We start from the raw sequence: 22,762 nt of genomic DNA on the forward strand, positions 1-22,762 counted from the left end.
ATACTGGGAGGGCCTCCTAGTTTTATGAATGGACGTGTTTCCTGTAGCCTCAGACTTATCTGATCTGCACAGTGGCACACAGAGCAGATGCATGCTCATCCTTCAGCTGCTTTGATGAATCAAACCAGCGTACCAGATTAATGTAGGACGTCTGAATATCGGTTCACACTGTGCATAGTAATTTAATTATAATTAGAATTAATTTTGAATGCTAGTGCTGCCGCCCAGACTTTTGAAATTGGATGCACTTAAATGGATGACAGATTGATAACGGTGATACATTTTACGAAAGAGACAGGAAGTTGCAGTATTCAATGAACAAGGTCGTTAAAGACCCTGTAAAGTGAAAATAATTTTGTATTTAGGTTTGTTGTATGATAGGTCACTGTGTAATGAAACCCCCATGTCAAATTTCATTCAAATAAACACCACGAAGACTAGGAATCAGTGCGCTGAAGACTATAGCCTCAGTATGTGGGTGGGTATACACCAGCACCTCTTGTCGCTACAAAAAGCTTCTCTTAGTAGTGACCGTACAGTCTGTCTTCTAAGACTGACACCCACTTGTTGGTTGGCCAGTCAGCCGGTCTTGTCCAACTAAAATCTCCTTGGTCCTAAAGTTGGAACTTCTTTGATGGTGTAATGCTGCAGGTGCAGAAACAAAAAACAGCTGTTGCTGTGATCTTTAACTGACGATGCAAAACGCTCTCTCCATGGAAACGGCCTCTTATTCTGCTTTCTTACTAAAGGATGGTGTCTCATAGTTTAACTTTTAAAGGTAACTTGTTATGTTACTGTATTACAGACAGAGTAAAAGTGACACATTATTCAGCATTACCATATGTGACCAAAGCTGGTAAAAACTCCTGCAAACTCCTCCGAGGTCATTTTTGAGTTTTTTACGCATTATGCCAGCGTAGATTCCAAGCTTTCAAATGGTGTGTCATACACCTTAATCTGAGCATATTTTACAAAGATATGCTCATTTGAATGTTAACTTCTAGTGTCTGTCTGTTCTGAGAAAACCAGGCTCAAAGTTTCAGGACTTTTCATACCTTCAGGCAGGCCAGGTAATGGGCGTGAACAATAGGGCCACATTTACACAAAGTCCACCCAAGCCAAGCTTCTGAATCGAACTGGTGACGCTCATCAAAATATTCCCATAGGAAATCCGCCTTCATCGAACTTTCACTGTCGAGTGATCCTGAAGTCATCCCAAGTCTGTTGATAATTCTTGCCGCTCCTTTATCGTCTCTTCTACTTTTCTTCGCTGCAGGGTGCATCTTGAGGCTTGTTGATAAAGGTGATAACTAGAAACAGCTGTATTTGTGTGCCGGGGGAGGGTTGGCGTTTGAGCCATGCGGTGTTTGTTATTGTCCATCTCAATGGGCAACAACAATGCCAGGCTGAGTGGCCAATTATCACCCAGCAGTTTCACTTTCCCCTCCCCTCAATCTCCCTGCAGCAACTCCGAAAACAGGTCATTTTAAAACACAAAATTAGCGCTTTCAAATGTCACATTTGTGTTACGTTTTTCATTGAATGAGTAGTTTAAATGTCAGACTTGCATAAAATGAGAAAAAAAAAATGAAAAATGATCATTTTGAAGAAAACGACTTTGTATCCATTTTTCTCAACCACCGGAATGCCCACTTGCAGGAACTTTATCTGGCTTCAGTCACATATATAAAAGCCTTTAATGAGCTACTTGTTTTATGTGTTGGTTTTGAAAACCGCACATATAGCCCGCTGTATGTCTGCCTTTGAAGATGTCAACTCTGCGGTCTAGTTTATCGCTGTCACTTTGCAGCTTAATAACGGAAATAATAGATATGTCCTTTACAGCTCCTCCTTAATATGCTTACAGTCTGAATGAACTGGGCAGGGACGTACCGTATTACCCACAGGCTGTGTGTGATTCTGTGTGTCTCATTTAAACAGCTGCACCACAATACGAGCTTTTAAACTTACATTTCACCATGTTTTTCTGATCCCTTTTGTCCTGAAATTCAGCATGAAGGGGATAATTCAGCAGTGTAACACTGTCCTCTCTGCCATCTCACTGGCTTAATCCATTAGCTAAGCGCGTGTACCAACACAGCTGTGTTTACCCTCGGCTGGCACGCAGATACATGCCAGTGTGCCAGCAGGTAGGAGAGATGCAGAGAGCATGCAGATGCTTCGAGGATTTAATTTTTTGTGATGATAATGGGAAAGGGAATGAAAAAGTAGATTAGTTGAATTACAAAACTAACTTGTTACTGACAACACTGCTGGAGGGTGAATAAGTAGAGTTATGCAGTCACGAAAATGAATGATTTCTGTCAGAGTTTGTGATTTCACATTTTGTTTTGGCATTGGGTAAACAGCAGGGACACATAACCTACTCTCAGACACTAAAAGACACAAACCACTGCTCTCCACTGGCTCTGGTAGTCTGAATAGGGCTTACAATACTTCATTGAAGAGATTTTGAGCTTATCTAAGCAAACAGACTGGAAGCAGGAGGAAACTGCTTGCCTAAACTCCCTAATCACCAAGCTAAATTCTGTTAATTGATCTGAACAGAAGCCAAAGTGTGTGGCTCGTATTTAATTGATTGCTAATTGGCTTGTTCCTTAAATGTTGAAGACATTTTAACAAGTGTTTTTATCTGTTTTCATGACGAGATTGTTCACAGACTTTCCTAATTGTTGTCCAAGCTGTTGCAGACATCGACCTCTAAACAAGAGAGTTAACTACTCGACTTAAGTGTTCAGTACAACCTGATTCCAGCCTGCAGGCGTCCTCTGAGTAGACCACACCTGCTGCTGCATCTCTCTGTAATTATGCTTTATACTCCCACTGTAATACAGGCATCTCCTCTCACTATAATAATGAGTACAAGAGGGACGTTTAGGTGATCATTAACTTTGAGGAACAAAGACAAAACAGCAGTTGTCTTAAGGCAAACAGGAAGAAAAGAGCAGAGACATAAGGCGGATAGATCCAGCTATTATTACAGGGTTTGTTGAGCCTTTTTGCTGCTGCAGGTTTGATAGACTTGTACATCCATGATCATGAAGATATCCGCTGTTTAGGGGGAAAGATCACGTTACGTTCTGTCTGTCCCAGCACGCCGCTCTCCTGATGGATGAGCGCAGGAGACATGTCCAGGGTGTCCTCCAAGCGTCAGTCATCGGTCACGAGCGGGAGGAGAAAAAGCTATTTCAGGACACACTCAAGCTCCACAGTCAGCCCAGTTATTCTGTGCCGCTGTGGTGGGTTACGTTTACTTTAGTTGTTTACCTTAAAGCGTCTGGATTTCTTTTTTTTTTTTTTTTTACTGACCATGTCTGCAGTAAGAAACCACACCAAAGCCTCTGATTTAGATCTTAGTTTTGTTGGTATAAATGCCGTAGGCTTCTCACACAGTCACTTTGTTTGAACACTGTTCTGACATGCTACTCATGTGATTCTTCACCGGAAGCACACTGATCAGCTGTTGGATTTGCCAGCTTCAAAAAAGACAACTATCTTAAAGGAAATCATTTTCCCCCTTTTTGGTGGGAATCAGGTGTTTTTCTAAATTTGAAGATAGAATTCCATGCTTCTATGGTTTTAAAACTCCTCACCTTCAAGTAAAACCTTTTCAAACAGCATACCATAACCTTTAAAACTGGGTGTACACTGTGCAATTTTCCTTTGATTCAGCCATGAATTTTGAGTCGCATGACTCACTCTGAAGTGGGGCCAGCTTTCAGTCAGATCAGGTGGCGTTTATCGTGCTGTGTACTAGAGGTGGGAGAAAGAATCAATCAGCATAGCATTGCGATATTTTGTCTGGTGATATATCGTTTCGTTTCATTCACCAAGTATTGTTTTTTTCAAATTAATTGCTAATATGAACTGAAATCTATAATAATGGAATTATAAAACCAATAGCTTGTAGAATTTTTTGTTCAGTGAGGTCAGCAGAGGTGACGGTCATAGAACAGGAGAAAGTACAACAAACATGGCAGCACCAGGGGAAGGACATTAGGAATGCAAGCAGGGCACGAATGAGATGGACATGACACATATGGTTTGCTAGAAGTGCTACATGAAAATGAAATATTGCTGAAATACGACAAACATAAGGGGAGGGCTAATGCTAACTCAGCTAAACAGTTGGAAAGATGTTATAGATCACAATATATGGTACCGAAATACTTACTGAATTGCAAAATGTTAAAAATCGCAATAATATTGAACCATGACCCAAGTATCGTGATAATATCGTATCGTAGGACCACTAGTGATTCCCATCCCTACTCTGTACAGGGGGGTTATGACGGCTGACCACGGCCCGACTACGACCTGATGACCTGCTCCCGACTGGTTGGAAGGATTTCTGGCATGTTTGATATTTTGGTCGTACGACTCCAGACATTTCACGGTGAGAGCAGAAATGCAAGCAGAATAAACAACACCTTGGGGATTGTTTTCCTTTGTAAACTGTCAGATAACGTCCTAAATTACAATGACAATGGCTAGAGCGACTTTCCGATGCACGCCCGCTATGATAAAGGAAATAAACGAGCAGGAAATATTCCTACCTGTGGACCTGCAGCTGACACAGAGGTGATGCTTTTGTGTGTGTGGGATAGAGAGAGAAAGTGGGAGAGAGAGAGAGAATATGACTGGAAACACTTCACCCTCAGTGTGTGAGACTTTTTAAAAAAGGAAACTCCGCAGGTTTCTATCACAGTCCTTCCCGACTTCAGTTGCACAGTGTGAGCACTCAGGTCGTGCGCAGAAGTCATGCGTCATAAATGATTCAGTCGCACAGTATGAGATGACATTCTGCCACGACTGTCGTATGGTCGGCTTGAAATCGCAGTGTACCGTATACCCGGCTTAAGAGATTGTCGATCATTTCATCCAGATCTTAAGAGAAAATCAGCTGATGTGACTGCAATGAAGCCATGAATGCTTTGCTTCAACAAAGAATGTCATTTATTTAAATAAAATGACATAAATAAAAAAATGAAGAATTTTCAGTCTTTTTTGCCAGACTGGATGCAGCAGAAGATCTTTTTCCAAAGCCATCTGAAGAAGCGTTGGGTTAAATGCACTGTGCACTTGCATACAACCAAAGCAAAGTACTACCTAGCTTTAGCTTTTAAATGTGATTTTAGTCTGCAGAGAGGTGTTAGCACTCCTAATGGTAGCCACACTCTGCAGGCTAGCCTTACATGTATTGCTACTGAGACTGCATGTTTAATAAAAAGGGCTTAATTTCATTGTTTCTCAGTGTTACTTATCTTTAATTGACATTGGCATTTAACTGTATTTTAACTAACTGGTTTGGAACATCCCAACCTGGGAAAGTGTGAAAAAACTCGAAGAATCTGTCCCAGGTTTGTGGCTGCCCCTCAAAGCACAATGATGAATGTCTCAAACATTTAAATTTACAGACATGGTGGTATATTCTGCATAACAACCATGATCATAATATTAATCTAAACAGTATTGATTCAGATTAGTTTGCTTTATTCTAGCAGCCCTGCCAGCAGTGACGGTGTAACGGTCCATAACAGCAGCGCTGTCTACCGTGTAGCCCAGTGGCCTAATCTCTGGCTCTATTTTTAGATTAGAGGATGACGTTATGCCACCAGCTGAAAAACAAAGGCATGCTCTGTGTGTGTTCCAGAGTGTGTATTTCTGCTGTGTGTGAGTGTGGAGAGGTTTTGCATGCATGTGTACATTCTGTGAATGTGTGAAATCCTACGGCTCATACAGCTGGACGGGGATTTGGTGGACCTGCTGACCCAAACCTGTTTTCATTTTTACCCTCTTTTTTGTACGGTTCAGTTGGATGTTTAGTCCTGTGAGGAGAAATAAAATATTTATTAACACTACCCCTCTCTGGTGTGGTGTTATCCCTGGTATGAGCTCTGCACAGGAATGTGGACGTGATAATCCGTCATGTGTTTGCTCTGAGCAGAAATGTGATGTGTGTCCTGTAGAGTGGACATGTGTGTGACCTCAGGAGGCCGGCATGACTCAAATTATAGAGCTGGTTTATTGTTATCATGAAGCTGTGAAGGGTCTACATGTAATCCCCGGACACAGCCATTACCTCCACCTTCATTTCTTTCAAAGACCTCAGAGAGCGCCCATGCTTACTCTGACTTTCTCACATGTGTGTCATCAAGGTTATAAGGCCCTCGTCTGTTTGATGCTCCTCCATAAAACCCCGAGTCTTTACAGTAAAAATGGAAAAGCACACAGAGGGAATCACTTCTGAAAGATCAGATTTCAGCATGAAGAGAATAATTGGCCCTCTGAGATCATCCTCCAAAGTTCCCGTCTTGCTGATGTCTCTTTTAACTTCGGTTTCATGAGGCGTTGAGCCGACCTGCTTTCTACTGCTCTGCCTCATAAAAGAGTCTGTGTGTCGTTGATAGATGTTGTAATGTTTGTCTGCTGTTATGATGTTGAAATCCATCAGTAAGGTCAGAGTTTCTGACTACAGACCGCTGATTAGAGACGGTTTGGATCCAGCAGTCTCACACTCTAAAGCAGAGGTTTTAGTTACTAGTTACATATGAGCAGTTTAAACAGTGTGCACTTGTTAGCAGGCAGTTAAAGGCAGTGGTTCTCAACCTGGGGGGTCATGAGACACTGAGAAGGAGTCACCAGGGGCCTTAAAAAAACTAAGAATAGTTTTAAATTGTGTAGTTTACCATTTTTTTTTAAATATATGCATAGAATTAGTAAAATGTGAAATAATAGAAAACATGGTCATTTGGTGAAATTTATTCTGAAATCAAAGTAATTAAAAAAGCTGTAAAAAGTGAGTCTGCACACAGATTTCGCTCGGCCCTGACAGACCCACAGAATTGGCCCTCCTCAGCTGTGATTTATTAGTAAATGCTTATCAGTAGCATTGGTGCTAGTGTCCTGAATAACAGTTTCCTCATTTTGGAGCTGAGAAGTGCGTCAAACTGTTACTGGGTCATAATGTTAAAAATTTTTTCCTTTTCACCCACTTTCCCCACCCTATTTGCAACTATCAATTGAAAATTTTCATCATTTTTTGCACAATTTGGACCAATTTTACCTAATTTTACTAACTTTTTCTACTTGGCACCAATTTTGCCGAGTTTTAACCCATTTTCATCACTTTTCCCACCTATTGTGCCAATTTGGATACATTTTTACCACTTAAAACAAATTTTTGTCAATTTTATACCATTTCTACCACTGTTTCTGCCTTTTTGCCACTTCTAAACCAATTCTTGCCACTTTCTACCTATCTCCATAACTTCTCCATAATTGCCCCATGATCCCCATTTTAACCACTTTTTTTGCCCATTCTTACCGCATTTCACTATTTATTATGCCCATTTTTGCCAATTCAAACCACTTTTCCCAACTTTTAAATCTCATTTCACCAAGTTTCCACCCATTTTTGCCATTTTAAACCCATTTCTGCCATTTTGAATTCCCCTTTAACACTTCTTATGCCCATTGTTGCCACTTTTATCTAATTTTAGCACTTCTAACCCATTTCTACCAGTTCACCACCTTTACCACCAATTTTGCCATTTTTAACCCATTTTAATTCTGTTTGTAAGAGAGTGGATTTACATTTTGAAGCCCACATTCTATGGCACAAACGAATTAAAAAGATATAAGTTCCTTTGATAAACTTATTATTATTATTCATGTTAAATATAAAATATGCATATCACAATTTAACCTTTACAATGGACCATTATTTTTCTGATCTCCACGGGCCCCCAATTTGGTAGGCCACTGAAAACTCTCTCCTTTATCCCCCCTTATGGGCGGCCTTTTCTTCACATGATTATTCTTAAATGTGTCTGGTCTCTGGCACTTTTAATTTGGGGGTTGCGGGCTGAGAACCACTTGTTTTAAAGTACCAGGGATGAGAAAGAAGGAAATGACCCTGTTTAGGATTTCTCTTTTGGTCTGTTTTGTTGCCATAGTATGAGCACAGGTGTCAGTATCATTGGATCTTTGCTTGTGAAAGTAAGAATTGGAATACTATGGCCACCTTGGTTGTTTTTTATGAATCCCGGTTTATCAGAACTGGACCAGATTTCTTTATTAAATAAAGAGAAAGTAACAGCCCTGAAAGCTTTTCTTGGCAGAGAAGATGATTGGCACGTCTCCTGACCGGGCTCAGCATGAGTTTGATCCACCAGCAAGCTTCAATGTTTATTAGCTATGACAGCATTAGCCTGTTGAGGTCAGGATACTGCTGGAACTACACATGCCTGCCACTTGTTGCTCTGATTGGCTTGTAATGAATGTGACAGACAGAATGTTCCTCCAATCACCTTCTGAGAATTTTTTAAAAGTCATGCCCTTCCCAAACACTTTCTGTGGGAGCTTTCCCTAATGACTGAAGAGATCTATTGATCATTTAAATAACAGTTTACATTGTTTTAAAACGTGGTATTAAGAAGTGTAAAAGTCTTGAATGTGTAGTGAACCTAACACCCTGTCAGTCAGAGGATTTGTTTTTGTGGTTTTGATGCAGGCTGATAATGGGTCTTACAGAGTTTTGGAGAAGCTATGCCTTCTATAGACACAGAAAATGACGAAGCATGTTTAAATTCATGTGTAAGATGAGTCTCTCTCTCTCTCTCTCCGTGCTGGCTCGTCCCCCTCCATCCTGATGGGACTGACTGAGGCAGAGCCAAACACAGTCGGCTGTTTTCACTGCACTGAGGAGTTGGCAGGGTGTGAAAAGGAGGCCAGCTGACCTGTGTACCTGCCTCTCTTTCATCATGTGTTACCACTGGGACTGGGACTAGACTGGTTTTCATGAAGTAGCTCACATCCCGTGGAAGTGTGGGGTTCTTAGCTTAAGCTCTCGGCTTAAGAGAAAGTGGCTGAGAGTGGGAAATATGTGCTGCTTTTCTCACAACAAACCCAGCTGTTCTGCTCATTTAATACTCATAAACATTTTTTATTAAGATTATTTCCAATTATATGCGCTGTATGACGACATGAGGAGACATTTAAGTTTCCCACAGAATGATTCCCTACTTGAGATTCCCTACTATGTTTTGTGTGTTTGTGCTCTTTTGACAGTTTTCATCAAAGTTATGTTGCTTAAAGATGCTGAAATAACATCACTCACCTTTGGAAATGCTTAACTCAGTATTCCTCAGTCATAGCAGGTGAGCTTCATGCACAAAGGCTTATTACTGAATGAGGTAGTGTATCACAACCCCTTATGGTTGAAAGAAATGACAGAGGTAGCGAGGAGCTGCAGAAAATATTGAAACGACAGCATCATTTTTAATGAGCAAACTGCATTTATGGGAGGGATCTACTATCAGATATCTCTCTTATACATGCAGGATGTAGATTATATAGGAAGCTGACCTCAAAAACTGAGTGAGCAAGAAGGAGATTAATGAGAGAGCCCACCAAGACATGGGAGAGTGGCAAAGAGAAAGCCACTGTTGAAGAAAACTAAGATTCAATCTGGACTAGAGTTCACCAAAAGGCATGTGGTAGACTCCATGGTCAAGAGAAAGAAAGTTCTTTGGTCTGATGAGACCAGAATGGAGTTTTTGGCCATCAAGACACCAAACACCGCATGTCTCCACAAACACACCATTCCTGCTGTGAAGCCAGGTGGTGGCAGCACCATGCTGTGGGGATGCTTCCCAGCAGCCAGCCCTGGAAGGCTTGTAAAAGTAGAGGGTAAAATGAATGTGGCAAAATACAGGAAAACCCTGGATGACAATCTCATCTGGTCTGCAAGAGAACTACAGCTTGGGAGAAGATTTATTTCCCAGGAAGACAATAAACCGAAACACACAGAGAAAGCCACACAGAAATGTTTTTAAGAGAATGAGGTGAATGTTCTGGAGTGGCCGAGTCAAAGCCCAGACCTCAATCCAGTAGAGAAGTTGTGGCTGGACTTGAAAAGGGCTGTTCGCGCTTGATACCCGTGCAGCCTGACAGAGCTTGGGAAGTTTTGCAGAGAATAAAAATTGCAGGGTCCAGTTGTTTGAGCCTGATTGAGACCTATCCACACAGACTCAGAGCTGTGATTGCAGCCAAATGTGACTCTACTAAATACTGCCTTAAAGGGGGTGAATATTTATGCATATTTTTAATTTTTTCTATCAAATAAGCCAAATTATATTTCTCATGATTCATTTATTCAATCAATAAAAGGGCAAAACATCTATGGGGGATACTTTTTATGGGCACTGCATATGATCAAGTATGCAGATAAATACTCTGCAAGCTTTTTGCTGAGTAATTGTGAAGCTCAAGCATGCTCTATCGGTAGATAACCTAAAGGAAAAGCTACTACTTGACTTTTCTTTTCTGCAGAAAACTGGGTCGAACAGGTTTATTTTTCCGTCATCATTACCACTTTAATCTGTGTGCCTGACAGGACTTCTTTCATGCTCTCCTGCTGTATTATCTCTTCTTTGTGCTCTCATTGATATTGAGTAACGCTGACCTTTTAAAGACTGCTCATGCTGCTAAATGCAGTCAAAGACCATGAAGACATTCCAGTCATGACAGCTGAGCCACAGATGGCAGAAAACATGATTGATCTCGTTTCCCTGAGGGGGAAAAATGTAGAACACGTAAAGCTGCATGGCTGCGTGTCGATGCAAGAAAGAGAATAAAGAAGAAGTCGACCAAACTCAGCTGTGAGACAGACAGCAGTAGCAGACCAGCTGGGATCTACAGTAAATAAAGAGGAATTATTGTTCTGCTGCTAAATAATTGTCTCCTAATGACCAGGCTTGTGATTTGTTTCATGCTGTTTTTGGATGAACTGCATATTTCCCATGTCTGGTGTCTGTCTGGACTGATTTTATGCCACGTACACATGACTCCACATTTCTGCCCTTTGTGTTTCCTGTGTGTACTTCTGCTGGTTCAGTGCCCTTCCTGTGTCCTGCAGGCTCATTCCTGGACTGATAAGAGGTTGTTTTAGGTTGCGCTGCTGCAGAAGAATGACCCAGAGACCTTAAATGACTCGTCTTTATCCCTTATGCTGCTTTAATTACTTGACTGACCAGCGGCCAAATGCATGTTTGTCTTGTTAGAGAAGATCAGAGTTTGTGGCTTTAAGAGGAGGCCCAAAAGAGCAAGAAGTCATAGACAATCTCTTGTTGGTCTGATTGAAGTTTGTGTTTGTGTAGGACGGAGCTGAATTAAAACTGCAGGGGTGTTTGTGTGCTTCTCCAGTATCTCCTGGACTTTGCAATGTGGACAGAGAAATAAGGAGTGCAGGACTAGCTGATTTAAAGTTTATGTCCCACAGTATCACAGCTCATACTCATCAAGGCAGTCCATTTAAATATGGCGTCCCTACTGTTCCCTGCTTCATCAATGCTGATGACACCACGCTGCTGCTGGCAGCACCCCCTATATTCACTTTCATGCTACTGTGGAGCAGATTGCTCCTGATCTAAATTTCATTGTGTTTGGCATGCATTGTCAGAAATGCATCTAAACTTTCTTCTTGGATTCACTGACTTTCTCTCCTCTCCCTGACAGAATGAAGATGTCTGAAGCCGGAAGTTAAGGCCCCCCCACCAGACAAGAGCGTCTTCCAGGGCTGGGGCTGGACCAGAGACCCCTTCCCTGGGGGGTGAAGGGCCCTCACAGCCCTGTGTGAGCCCAGACCATGGGGGATGGAGGTGCCAGTGCGACTGGAGGAGATGGGGTGAACAAGTCCCATGTCTTGTTCGACAACTTCGTCCAGGCGACCACGTGTAAGGGCACGCTCAAGGCCTTCCAGGAGCTGTGTGAACACCTGGAGGTAAAGCCCACTGAGTCCAGAATCTTCTATCACAAGCTCAAGTCTAAACTCAACTACTGGAAGGCCAAGGCGCTGTGGGCGAAGTTAGACAAGAGGGCGAGCCAAAAGGAGTACAAGAAGGGCCGTGCCTGTGCCAACTCAAAGGTAAAGGGTTTCAAAGAGTTCAGAATCCTGAGCAGCCCTAGTGAATGACTTTCCCGTAACACCTTCATCCCTCTGTCTTCAGTGTCTGATCATTGGGGCGGGACCATGTGGCTTACGTACCGCCATCGAACTGGCCTTCCTCGGGGCCAAAGTGGTGCTGCTAGAGAAGAGAGATGCCTTCTCCAGGAACAATGTGCTGCACCTCTGGCCCTTCACCATCCAGGACCTTCGGGGCCTTGGGGCCAAGAAGTTCTACGGAAAGTTCTGTGCTGGTGCTATCGATCATATCAGTGAGTACATTTGGTCACATTTTTTTTCCTTCAGCTTAAATTACAATAAAATCTAGACCATCATTTACACCAGCATATAAGACCCAGTCTGTTTTGGGGGTCTTTCAGAGAGAAAAAGAGTTTTAAACTGGCTCCTCCATAGCGTACATTTCACAATATCCAGTGTCTTCACAGTTTCTTCATATTTTTTCCATATGAGGTTACCATCCCTCTAACTAGCAGTAAGGTAGTTCTCAGCCTGTAGTGTTGCTGTAGGGTTGCTGAGTCTACCTGTCTTATTGCCTTTAACTGAAGAGTCTGCCCAATCTAAGCACTGCTTCACAAGGTTTATTCGCTAAACAGTGGGGTTGTAACTGTATTTTAGTGTTTCCTACTCACTGATGTTACTGGTTGGGCCATCCAGGTATATTTTCAGACCATTTTTAAAAGCTTTGTATGATATCACCACGTGTATGAGACATCCACTAGTGCACCCCTCCCAATAAGGCACAGATTGAGCTGCCACACCCTGTATTATAATGAGTCACTGTATTTTGTTTCAGTGTTTTTTATGGTGATATGATATCATCCTGCAGTCCAGGATGGTTATGATTGCTACCTTATCAACTACCTTGTCCTCCACACACACAGCTCACCTGCTATGATGGCTAAGATGAAGGAGGGAGGGCAGGATGGTCATCCCTCCCGCCCAAGTACAGTACCATTATGTGGGAAACATTTTATTTATCTTCATCTGTCTGTGTAGATTCTCAGTCATCCAGGTCATGGTTATCCAAGGCTTATCAAGTGGCAACTGGACTGGTTCCAAATTCTTGAAAGCATTTCGCCTCTTCTCCAAAAGGCGTCTTCAGTTCTGAGATAATCCAGTGGCCCTCATTGAGGAGCCCGGCTTCAGTTGTGTATTAAAGTGCCTAAGCCTATTCATACTGTCCCATCCCATGTCAGTGCATGGTCCATTACTAGCTCACACATGTAGTGATTTAGCATCAATAACTCCTACACCTGTTCTTCAACGACTGTGTGACAGCAAACTTTATAAATCATAAATATGATTCACTGGATTAGGATGCACATGTTCATTTAGCTTTAAATGGAACTGAAACTCACTTTTGCCTGTTCAAAATGATAAATTAAAGAAAAGTAGAACTTTACATTTGAAACTTCTTGCGGCTTTTATCCTTTTGATCTGAATTGATACCAAACTGATCTCTGTGAATCAGAATTTCCACAACAACACTTCTCATAAAGAGGGTGGAGACTACACTTTGGCATGTTGTACTAATGCATTGCTTCCGTTGGTATAGGCTGCTACAAACTTTATAGATAGGAAATGCATAATAATAGTGTGTTTTATACACAGAATTTTATGCCATTTGCTTTATGCCTGTCATGTGTTAATGTGTTTTGTGAGTCCTACTAATATTTCGTCGTTTTATATTGCAGGTATTCGTCAGCTTCAGCTCATGCTGCTAAAAGTGTCTCTCCTGCTGGGCATTGAGATCCACGTCAATGTTGAGTTTAAGGGTCTTATTGAGCCTCCAGAAGATCAAGAAAGTGAAAGTAAGTGCTGCTGAACATGTGGAAGAAAAAGTTGAAGCTGTTTCATCATAGATGTATCTGTCCACGGCTCTCAGCTGGCTCTGCTGGGACATACTTGTCTGATTACACATGTTGTGTTTTGTCAGGGATTGGCTGGAGGGCTGAGGTCCACCCGAGGACACACCCTGTCAATGAGCTGGAGTTTGATGTCATCATCGGAGCGGACGGAAGGAGAAACACGCTACCAGGCAAGTCTGCATGCACTGACTGGAGAAATGCTGTAATGTGTCTTAAAGAGGCGAAACACACAGCGTTGTTTGTTGGTAATATCGTGATCTCACTTGTGCACAGCCGTGGTCGGGTACCTGACCTCACTCTGTTTCTCTAGTATGAATGAGCGTTTGTGTTTGTTTTTTCATCTCTGCTGCGTTCAAAGCCTGCGTCTGACAGCTGTCCCTGCAGAGCAGAAGAGGAATTGTTGAATTGTCTGCTTTCCTCACAAACACATGGCCGCTCTGGCAAAGGGAACCCCCTGTGGAGTGAAGTACCATGACCCCTCTGTGTTGGTCTGACTGCTGCATCAGTGAAGGGAAGCAGCCGGCGGCCCCCTCTGGGATTGCTGTGAGCTTCAGTCTCACAGCTTGAAACAGTAGAAAGCTGTTTACGTTGTCATGATACAGAACATCTGGCTGTGTTTAAGGAGTACAGTGTCGTCATCAGCTCATGGGCTGTTAAAGTCCTTTTCAGTGATTTGATCTTTTGTCCTGTTTGGGCTGTTTTTAGATTTGGTTGTTTTGGTTCAGGGATCTTGTTTTATGTTCATAATGGGGCTTTATGTTGACGTACCACTTCCCATGCAGTTTTAATCCAGTTCAATCCAAACAACTTCATTAATTCCTTAAGGGAACTTTGGTTTGCACATAAAAATTTAAATAAAACAGTGATGCTGATTGACAGGAGCCCTCTACCAAAATGTGTGGGTCCTGGAAACATTAAAAAATGCCGCATTGAGAGTCATCCATGATGATGAATGGTGGAAGTTTTGCAGGGGAAAGCATGATTGCTGCAGCACTGTGGTGTCAGTCTGTTTGTATGCCACCACGCTGACAAGAGCTAAGGCTAGAGGTAGGAATGGGCAGTAACACTGCATCCTGGGATATTTAATAAAAGCCATGATATTGCTCTAATTCCCATCACAAAGAAGATGCTGAGTACTGTATGTAATAATAAATGCATAATAAATGGCTTAAGAGTGTGTCCCTTTCTAGCAGCAGCACTGCTGCCTGTGTAAAGTAATGACAGATCTCTTGTTAATGATGCAGGGCTGAACTGTCTGCTTTGTTTGCTGTTGAAAGGTACCTGCTTCGTGTATAATGTGTCATTTAAACACCTGGTGATAATACTGTATATACAAGGAAAATGTTGGGAAGGTTAACAGGAAAAATATGGATACTTCCCATACTAGTTAGAGACATGTTTCTGAGTTGTTCGTCTGTCTGTTTGTGAAAAATTTACTTTACATAGGACTTAATATAAGATTTACAGTAAATAAGAGGGTTTTTGGTGGTATTATTTTCACAAATAATATTACTCATCTATTTATTATCGATATCGTGGCAAAATATTAGACTGTAGAGAAGCTTGTGTTTGTATTTAATTGGGTAAAATGAGTGTCTTCCTCACAGTCTGTTCATTTTTTTCCCACAGGGTTTCGGCGTAAAGAGTTCAGGGGGAAACTCGCCATCGCCATCACGGCTAACTTTATCAACAGGAACACGACAGCTGAAGCGAAGGTGGAAGAGATCAGCGGGGTGGCCTTCATCTTCAACCAGAAGTTCTTTCAAGACCTCAGAGAAGCAACAGGTCAGTCCCAGTGGAAAGTAATGGCTTTATTTCAATTTTTTGTGAAAACTACAGGAAATAAAGTTCTGGGACAGAGCTTAACAAAACACAAAGATTGTTGAAGAAGGTGCTTGATAAACAGAAGCTACAGTCCTCACAGGATCAATGTTGGCAGGTCCATCCCAGCCTCAGCAGTTTAATCCATGTCTACCCCTCATATTTCCATTCACTCTTCTTCTGCCCTATATATAAAGGTAAAAAGGACAAATAAAATCTGAAAATGTAAGAACTCAAACTTTGTCGCTGGCTCTGTTTGGATGTACTTCCTTCTGATTCTAAGGGCTGTGTTGGGGAAATAAAAGTAAGCAGGACAAACACTCTGTCCTTGAATAACTCCTCCAAATTTGTCAGCTCATCTAATTAAAATGCTTCACATCACAAGCCGGCCACAGTTAAATGCTGACGTGCAATGTCCCAGGGGCTTTGGTTCTGTGCTCTGAGTCGCGTAATTCCTCCTCTAATGACGACACGACAGCCAGCTGAAGCAATAAGGAAAATGATTATGTTTGCTATGTTACAATACGTCTCTATGCTGCTCTCTTTAGGTATTGACCTGGAAAACATTGTCTACTACAAGGATGACACGCACTACTTTGTGATGACTGCCAAAAAACAGAGCCTGCTGGAGAAAGGAGTCATTCTGCATGTGAGTTTTCAAAGAGGAGGGCTCGGCTTTATGTGGCGTGTTTGTTTGAGACGATTGTTCGTTCTCTGTCAGTGTCTCTGCTGCAGGCATGGAGGCTGAATGCACGCAGAGACAAAATCAGAAGTCTTTGTTTCAGTCTTTACATCAGTGGTACTCAACCTTGTTCTACCCAGGAGCCACATTGTCTTAAAAATACTTCTGCGAGAGCCAAAATCCAAAACTGGAGATGTGATGATTAATCTACCCATAGCTGAAATGAAACTGTGAATTGATAGATTATTATGCTGTTAAATGGGATGCAATAGGCTACATAAAAATGTCCGTATAGTATCAGAAGAAAGGATATTTCACTGATAATAAGCATATGTTTTTATTTATGTAAGTTCCACCTGGGCTAAAGTCTTTTTAAATTATCAGAATGTGCCGACTTAGAGCTATGAGAAGCTTTTCAAAGAGCTGATGAATCATGGGTGTCTATTATATATTATATTTTATATTTGGAGCCTTACCTAAATTGCCATCTAAAGAGCTACCTGGGTTTCACACTCGTGTATTTTACGGTAGGTCTGCCTTGGTTCCTTATGACAGTATGGCTAACTACCAGTTCCCCTATGGAGGAAATGAATGTGATTATAACCTCAGGAACAACTCTGCTGAGTTCTGTTGCACTTAGGTTATAACAAAGACGGCCTTCAAGGATAAGCTGCCAACTCAAGCTGAGTGTTTTCCTCCTAACTCCACACGGTAGTTTCCTTTTGCCTGGCCACTTTCCACAGGAAACAGGAAAGACCTTTTAATAGTTCTTTCTTCATGTGCAGACATAATAAGAGTTGTGTTATGATTTTTGTAGTATTTTTTTTAATGGAAAGTGTCATAAAAAGTTTTAAAATACTTTTAACATCAGTTTAGACTTGGTCTTGACTCTGATTCAGATATTTTTAGCTCTTTCCTGCTCGTGTGTGCAAATTTGTTTGTATTCATTGTGAGCTGATGACATTATTATTGAGGTTTCTGTCACACTGCGGTCAGATGCCAGAAGGGCTTCTGGGTATGCAGGCACATGTTAATGAAAAGCCATAATTTACTGGAATAATAACCTCTAGAAATTCCCCTGTAATAAAACGTCCTAGACATATCCTTTTATAGCTGTGATATTGACTTACTCTGCCCCTTGGAGAGGGTGAGAGGAAGGGCGGAAGGCATGAAAGAAATGCGGCGAGTCCTCGCAGTTCAAGGCAGCGCCACAAATCAGTAAACCACCCTGGTTCATATCTTCCACTGCCCGGCCCTTCCTCCCGCCCATCGTCATCACCACCAGCCGTCTTGGCATCAAGCAGCCAGGAAAGTTAAAGAATTTTCTTCACACCACCCTCTGTGAAAACATGTCAGCATGAAAGCATGCAGCGATTTGATGCTACATGTTGGAGAGACTTGTGAACAGCACAGTTCATTCCATTACAAGTGTTTGGGCCATGTAATAGTGAGGTGATGAGGTTTTAAAGGGCCTGTCAGCTTTGATTTGTTCCTCTGTGCACAGTTGTGCTTGTGAATGAAAATATGTTTCTAGTTTTTGATATCATTGTGTTATTATTTTACCATGCTTATGCGTCCTTTTCCAGTAATAGTGTTGCACATTTGGTCACTTGAAAACTTTGGCTTTGTCTTTTTTGGTTTGAACATATTTTGCAAGCTTTTAGTGGTTCTCGCATGAACATCGACCCTACATAGTCTGAACGACTGCCCAGACCAAGGCTGTTTCATGTATTTATTTTCTCTAAGGTCTTTATCTGGATGTTCTAAATAATTTAATTGAGAATAATGGGTACATACAACTCTCAGCTCCATTGAGTATTTGATCCTTGGCATCCCAGGCGTTATAGTAAAAGATCTGATAGGGCGTATCGACTGATTTACTTTTTCTCCCTGAAACCTGGCTGTGTCAGGGTGCCTGATTTGCAAAATCAGCCGTCCTGAAACAGCCACTTAACACTTCAGACCCTGGTGGAAGACCAGATAACGATGGGCCCCCAGGAACCATTTATAGTCCCAATTCCAAAAAAGCGGGGGCGCTTTGAAAAATGTAAACCCATATTTTATTTGCAAAAGAACAGAGACATAACAAATGTTGAAACTAAGACATTTTACCATTTCATGAGAAATATTAGCTCATTTTGAATTTAATGTGAGCAACACATCTCAAAAAAAGTAGGGACAAGACCATGTCTACCATTGTGTAGCATCCCCTCTTCTTTTAACAGCAGTCTGTAAACGTCTAAGAAGTGTGGAGAGCAGTTGATGGAGTTTTGGGAAATTAAGTACTCAACAGTCCAGGGTCTTCTTTGCCAGGCTTTATGTTTCTCCAGATGTTTTCTATTGGTGAAAAGTCTGGACTGGATGGGAGTATATGTTGCTCCAAAACCTCTCTCTACTTTTCAGCATTGATAGTTCCTTTCCCGGTGTGTAAGCCGCTCAACCATAGGCACTAATGCAACCCCATACCATCAGAGATACAGGCTTTAGATGTGTGTGCTGATAACAAGCTGTATGGTCCCTCTCCTCCTTAGGACAGGGCATCTGTGGTTTCCAAAAAGAATTTCAAACTTTGATTCATGTGACCACAGAACAGTTCTCCATTTTGCCTCAGTTCATTTTAAATGGGCTTTGACTCATAGAAGACAGCGCAGTTCTGGATCATGCTCCCATATTATGGCTTCTTCTTTGCATGATACAGCTGTAACTTGCAATCAGTGTTGACAATGACTTCCTGAGTGTTCCTGAGCCCATGCAGCAATTTGTGGTACAGAAAGATGCCTGCTTTTAATGCAGTGCCATTTAAGGGCCCCAAGATTATGAGCATCCAAGATTGACCTTCAGCCTTGTCCCTTGTGCACAGGGATTTCTCGGATTCTCTGGATTTTTTGATGATGTTAGATATTGGGATATTGAAAGTCTTTACAATTTTGCTTTGAGGACAAGTGCTGATATATAAGAGGCTGATTGTTAGAATTAAGGCTTTATCACTGAATTTCTCTGATTCTTTTAGTTTTGTCTCTTCTATCCTCCTCGTTCTCTCCTGTAGGACTACGCGGACACAGAGCTGCTTCTGTCTAGGGCTAACGTGGACCAGGCTGCGCTGCTGTCGTACGCCCGTGAGGCCGCCGACTTCTCCACCAACCACCAGTTACCCACGCTGGACTTTGCCATCAACCACTACGGCCAGCCCGACGTAGCCATGTTCGACTTCACCTGCATGTACGCCTCAGAAAACGCCGCCATGGTGCGCCAACGCAACGGACACAAGCTCCTGGTGGCGCTTGTGGGTGACAGTCTCCTAGAGGTAAGAGGGAGGTTTAAGTCCTCCAGCTCACTGCATTCTTGAAAGTTTTTCTCAAACATTTCATCACACTCCCAAGCGTCTTGGTCATCTGTGTCCATATTTGGTCGTTGAATGTGATGTTGGCTGTTTTCTCAGCCCTTCTGGCCTATGGGCACTGGCATCGCTCGAGGATTCCTGGCAGCCATGGACTCTGGCTGGATGGTGAAGAGCTGGGCTCAGGGAAAAACTCCTCTGGAGGTTCTGGCTGAGAGGTGAGGGTGTTAAAATACTCTACAGCAGACGCTAAACACCATGCTTTTACACTCGCACTCTCCTGCACTGCCACACATCCTTGTTCTCTCTCTTCAAACACACCCTTTTATCTATAAGTGCTTTACCAGGAAATGTGCCTGTGTGATTTGGAGCATCAGTCCCACCTCTGCTAACAGTGATGTTAGAAGAGGTTCTGTTAAATGGAACGTGACTCCTCTGTTCTGCAAAAACTTTCTGATAACTATGTTCATGTTTACTTCTTCTGCAACACTTTCTATGTTTGTGTTCGTTAAAGACAGTGAGGATAACCCCTTTACACCGTCCCACTTTACACTGAAAAATATACTCAATCACACAATGCTTCAGTCTAACTGTGATTCATACAAAATGGGTTGTTGTGCTGTGGTTCTGTGATGTATGCAAATTTTAAAATGAGACAGTACCTGAAATCTCAATTTAGATATTCCACAGTCAGCCGTCAGTGATATTATTAGAAAGTGGAAGCATTTAGGAACAACAGCAACTCAGATGGTGTATGCATGGTGTGTACAGTCATGTCTAAAAGTATTGGCACCCCTGGAATTTTTCCAGAAAATACACCATTTCTCCCAGAAATTACTGCAATTACAGATGTTTTGGTATACACGTTTCATTTATGTGCATTGGGACAACACAGAAAATCAGAAGAAAAAAAGCCAAAATTGACATAATTTTACACAAAACTCAAAAATGGGCTGGACAAAATTATTGGCACCCTCAACTTAATATTTAGTTGCACACCCTTGGGAAAAAATAATTGAAACCAATCTCTTCCTGTAACCATCAACAAGCTTCTTACACCTCTCAACTGGAGTTTTGGACCACTCTTCTTTTGCAAACTGCTCCAGGTCTCTCAGATTTGAAGGGTGCCTTCTTGCAACAGCAATTTCGAGATCTCTTCATAGGTGTTCAATGGGATTTAGATCTGGACTCATTGTTGGCCTCTTCAGAACTCTCCAGCGCTTTGTCTCCAACCATTTCTTGGTGCTTTTTGAGGTATGTTTGGGGTCATTGTGCTGCTGGAACACCCATGACCTCTGACACAGACCCAGCTTTCTGGCACACAGTGATGGCACCCAGTGCCAGAGGCAGCAAAACAACCCCAACACATCTTTGAACGTCCACCATCTTTGACTGTAGATACTTTGTTCTTTTCTTTGTAGGCCTTATTCTGTTTTCTGTAAACAGTAGAATGACGTGCTTTTCCAAAATGCTCTACCTTAGTCTCATCTGTCCACAAAATGTTCTCCCAGAAAGATTGAGGCTTACTCAGGTACATTTTTGCAAACTCCAGTCATTGTGCCAATAATTTTGTCCAGCCCATTTTTGAGTTTTGTGTAAAATTATGTCAACTTAGGCTTTTTTCTTCTGCTTTTTTGTGTTGTTCCAATGCACATAAAGGAAATGAACATGTGTATACCAAAAACATTTGTAATTGCAACAATTTCTGTGAGAAATGGTATATTTCTGGAATAATCCATAAGTGGATAATATTTTATATTGTACTTCCTTGTACTTCTTCTGATCCTCCCACGATCAACACTCCATATTTATGTTTTCAGGGAGAGTATTTATCGTCTACTGCCCCAGACCACGCCAGAGAATGTCAGCAAGAACTTCAGTCAGTACAGTGTGGATCCAACAACACGTTACCCCAACATTAGCCTTAACTTCCTCAAACCCAGCCAGGTGAGTGTGAGAGCAAACAAACCGCAGATAACAATCTTTTCTCCAGTTGGAATTGGGTTTCTAGGACTAGTATTTTTGTCTGTGAGGTATCAAACAGGTTTTGGAATGGTTTTACTTTTGCTGGAGTTTTTAAATTTGGTATTGTGACAACCTTTTGTTATTTCCTTAACAGAAAAACACTGAGAATAGATATCCGGATGTGATTTTTGGTCTGCATTGCTCAGCCTTAGTTCTGTTCATCTTGCAGGTGAGGCATCTCTGTGACACGGGAGAAACGAGGGAAATGCGCATTGAGATTGAGAACGTGATCAACTCCTCCACTCCCAAGCTGGCCAGGAACGGTTTGTATCTTTCACACATTTAAATAAGACTTCAAACTATTGATCAGTGTAGATTTTTGTTGCAATCACTGATGCTGAAATGTAATAATCAACTATTTTCACCCCAGACAATTTTCTGCTTGACAAGCAGTTGCAAGGTAACACAGAGCCCAAATGCATGGTGTTGCTTTTTGAGGATTTTCTAATCATTTTAACAATTTTGATGCCATGCACTAAAAGAAAAGTGGAATGATGGAAGTTGTGGATGGACTGGTTGCAGCCCCTGTAACTACTGTGTGCATACTAACTCTGCTGTTGATTCTCTCATTCAAGTTCCCTGTAGAGGTGGGCGATATAATGTGGAGTTTATATTGCTGTACAGTTGTGTTTAGTTGTGCTAATTTGCTTCAAAAACAGCCAATATCCTGATATGGCTTTTTCAGTGTAAAAATATTTGAGCGACATATTACCTGGGGACTTAAACTGTGAGGACCTTGACTGGGATATCCTGTTTTACACAGCATTAATAAAGCTTGAACAAAGCAAAAGATGACTGAAAGACTAAATATGAGCTGCTGTTCCACTTTTATCACCCCCAGTCATGGCTGGTAGGCTAAAACTAAGTAGATGTGTTTAACCGATAATGACGGTAGTACGGAAATCTATCTTGGGGTAGAATGTGTTGTACCTTTAATAGTGTTGAAATTGGTTTACCGCCCACCTCTTGCTCCCTGGTTAAATTTAACAGTCCTGCTGTTTTAAAAGTTTTCTCTCCTCTCCTAACATCTCAGTCTGACC

The 22,762-nt window shown here is 41.8% G+C and overlaps 1 protein-coding gene across 14 annotated transcripts in view; it reads left to right on the plus strand.

Annotated features, from left to right (window-relative positions):
* Positions 1–22,762, plus strand: part of mical3a (microtubule associated monooxygenase, calponin and LIM domain containing 3a) — a 138,730-nt gene that overhangs the window by 29,338 nt on the left and 86,630 nt on the right. For 11 of the 14 annotated variants that reach the window (XM_041794723.1, XM_041794726.1, XM_041794721.1 and 8 more), the window contains 11 exons: positions 11,542–11,950; positions 12,033–12,240; positions 13,684–13,800; positions 13,926–14,027; positions 15,487–15,642; positions 16,227–16,327; positions 19,407–19,664; positions 19,800–19,915; positions 21,518–21,644; positions 21,892–21,985; positions 22,093–22,122. In XM_041794723.1, the coding sequence (XP_041650657.1) occupies positions 11,672–11,950; positions 12,033–12,240; positions 13,684–13,800; positions 13,926–14,027; positions 15,487–15,642; positions 16,227–16,327; positions 19,407–19,664; positions 19,800–19,915; positions 21,518–21,644; positions 21,892–21,985; positions 22,093–22,122 (1,588 nt within the window). In that variant the 5' untranslated portion in view covers positions 11,542–11,671. Of the gene's footprint in view, positions 1–4,399; positions 4,418–11,541; positions 11,951–12,032; positions 12,241–13,683; positions 13,801–13,925; positions 14,028–15,486; positions 15,643–16,226; positions 16,328–19,406; positions 19,665–19,799; positions 19,916–21,517; positions 21,645–21,891; positions 21,986–22,092; positions 22,123–22,762 lie in introns of those variants that run through there. The other 3 variants (XM_041794727.1, XM_041794736.1, XM_041794725.1) reach the window with 2 other exon arrangements.

The sequence above is a fragment of the Cheilinus undulatus genome, linkage group 9 (genome assembly GCF_018320785.1).
Source record: "Cheilinus undulatus linkage group 9, ASM1832078v1, whole genome shotgun sequence".
In the NCBI taxonomy this organism is placed as follows: Eukaryota; Metazoa; Chordata; class Actinopteri; order Labriformes; family Labridae; genus Cheilinus; species Cheilinus undulatus.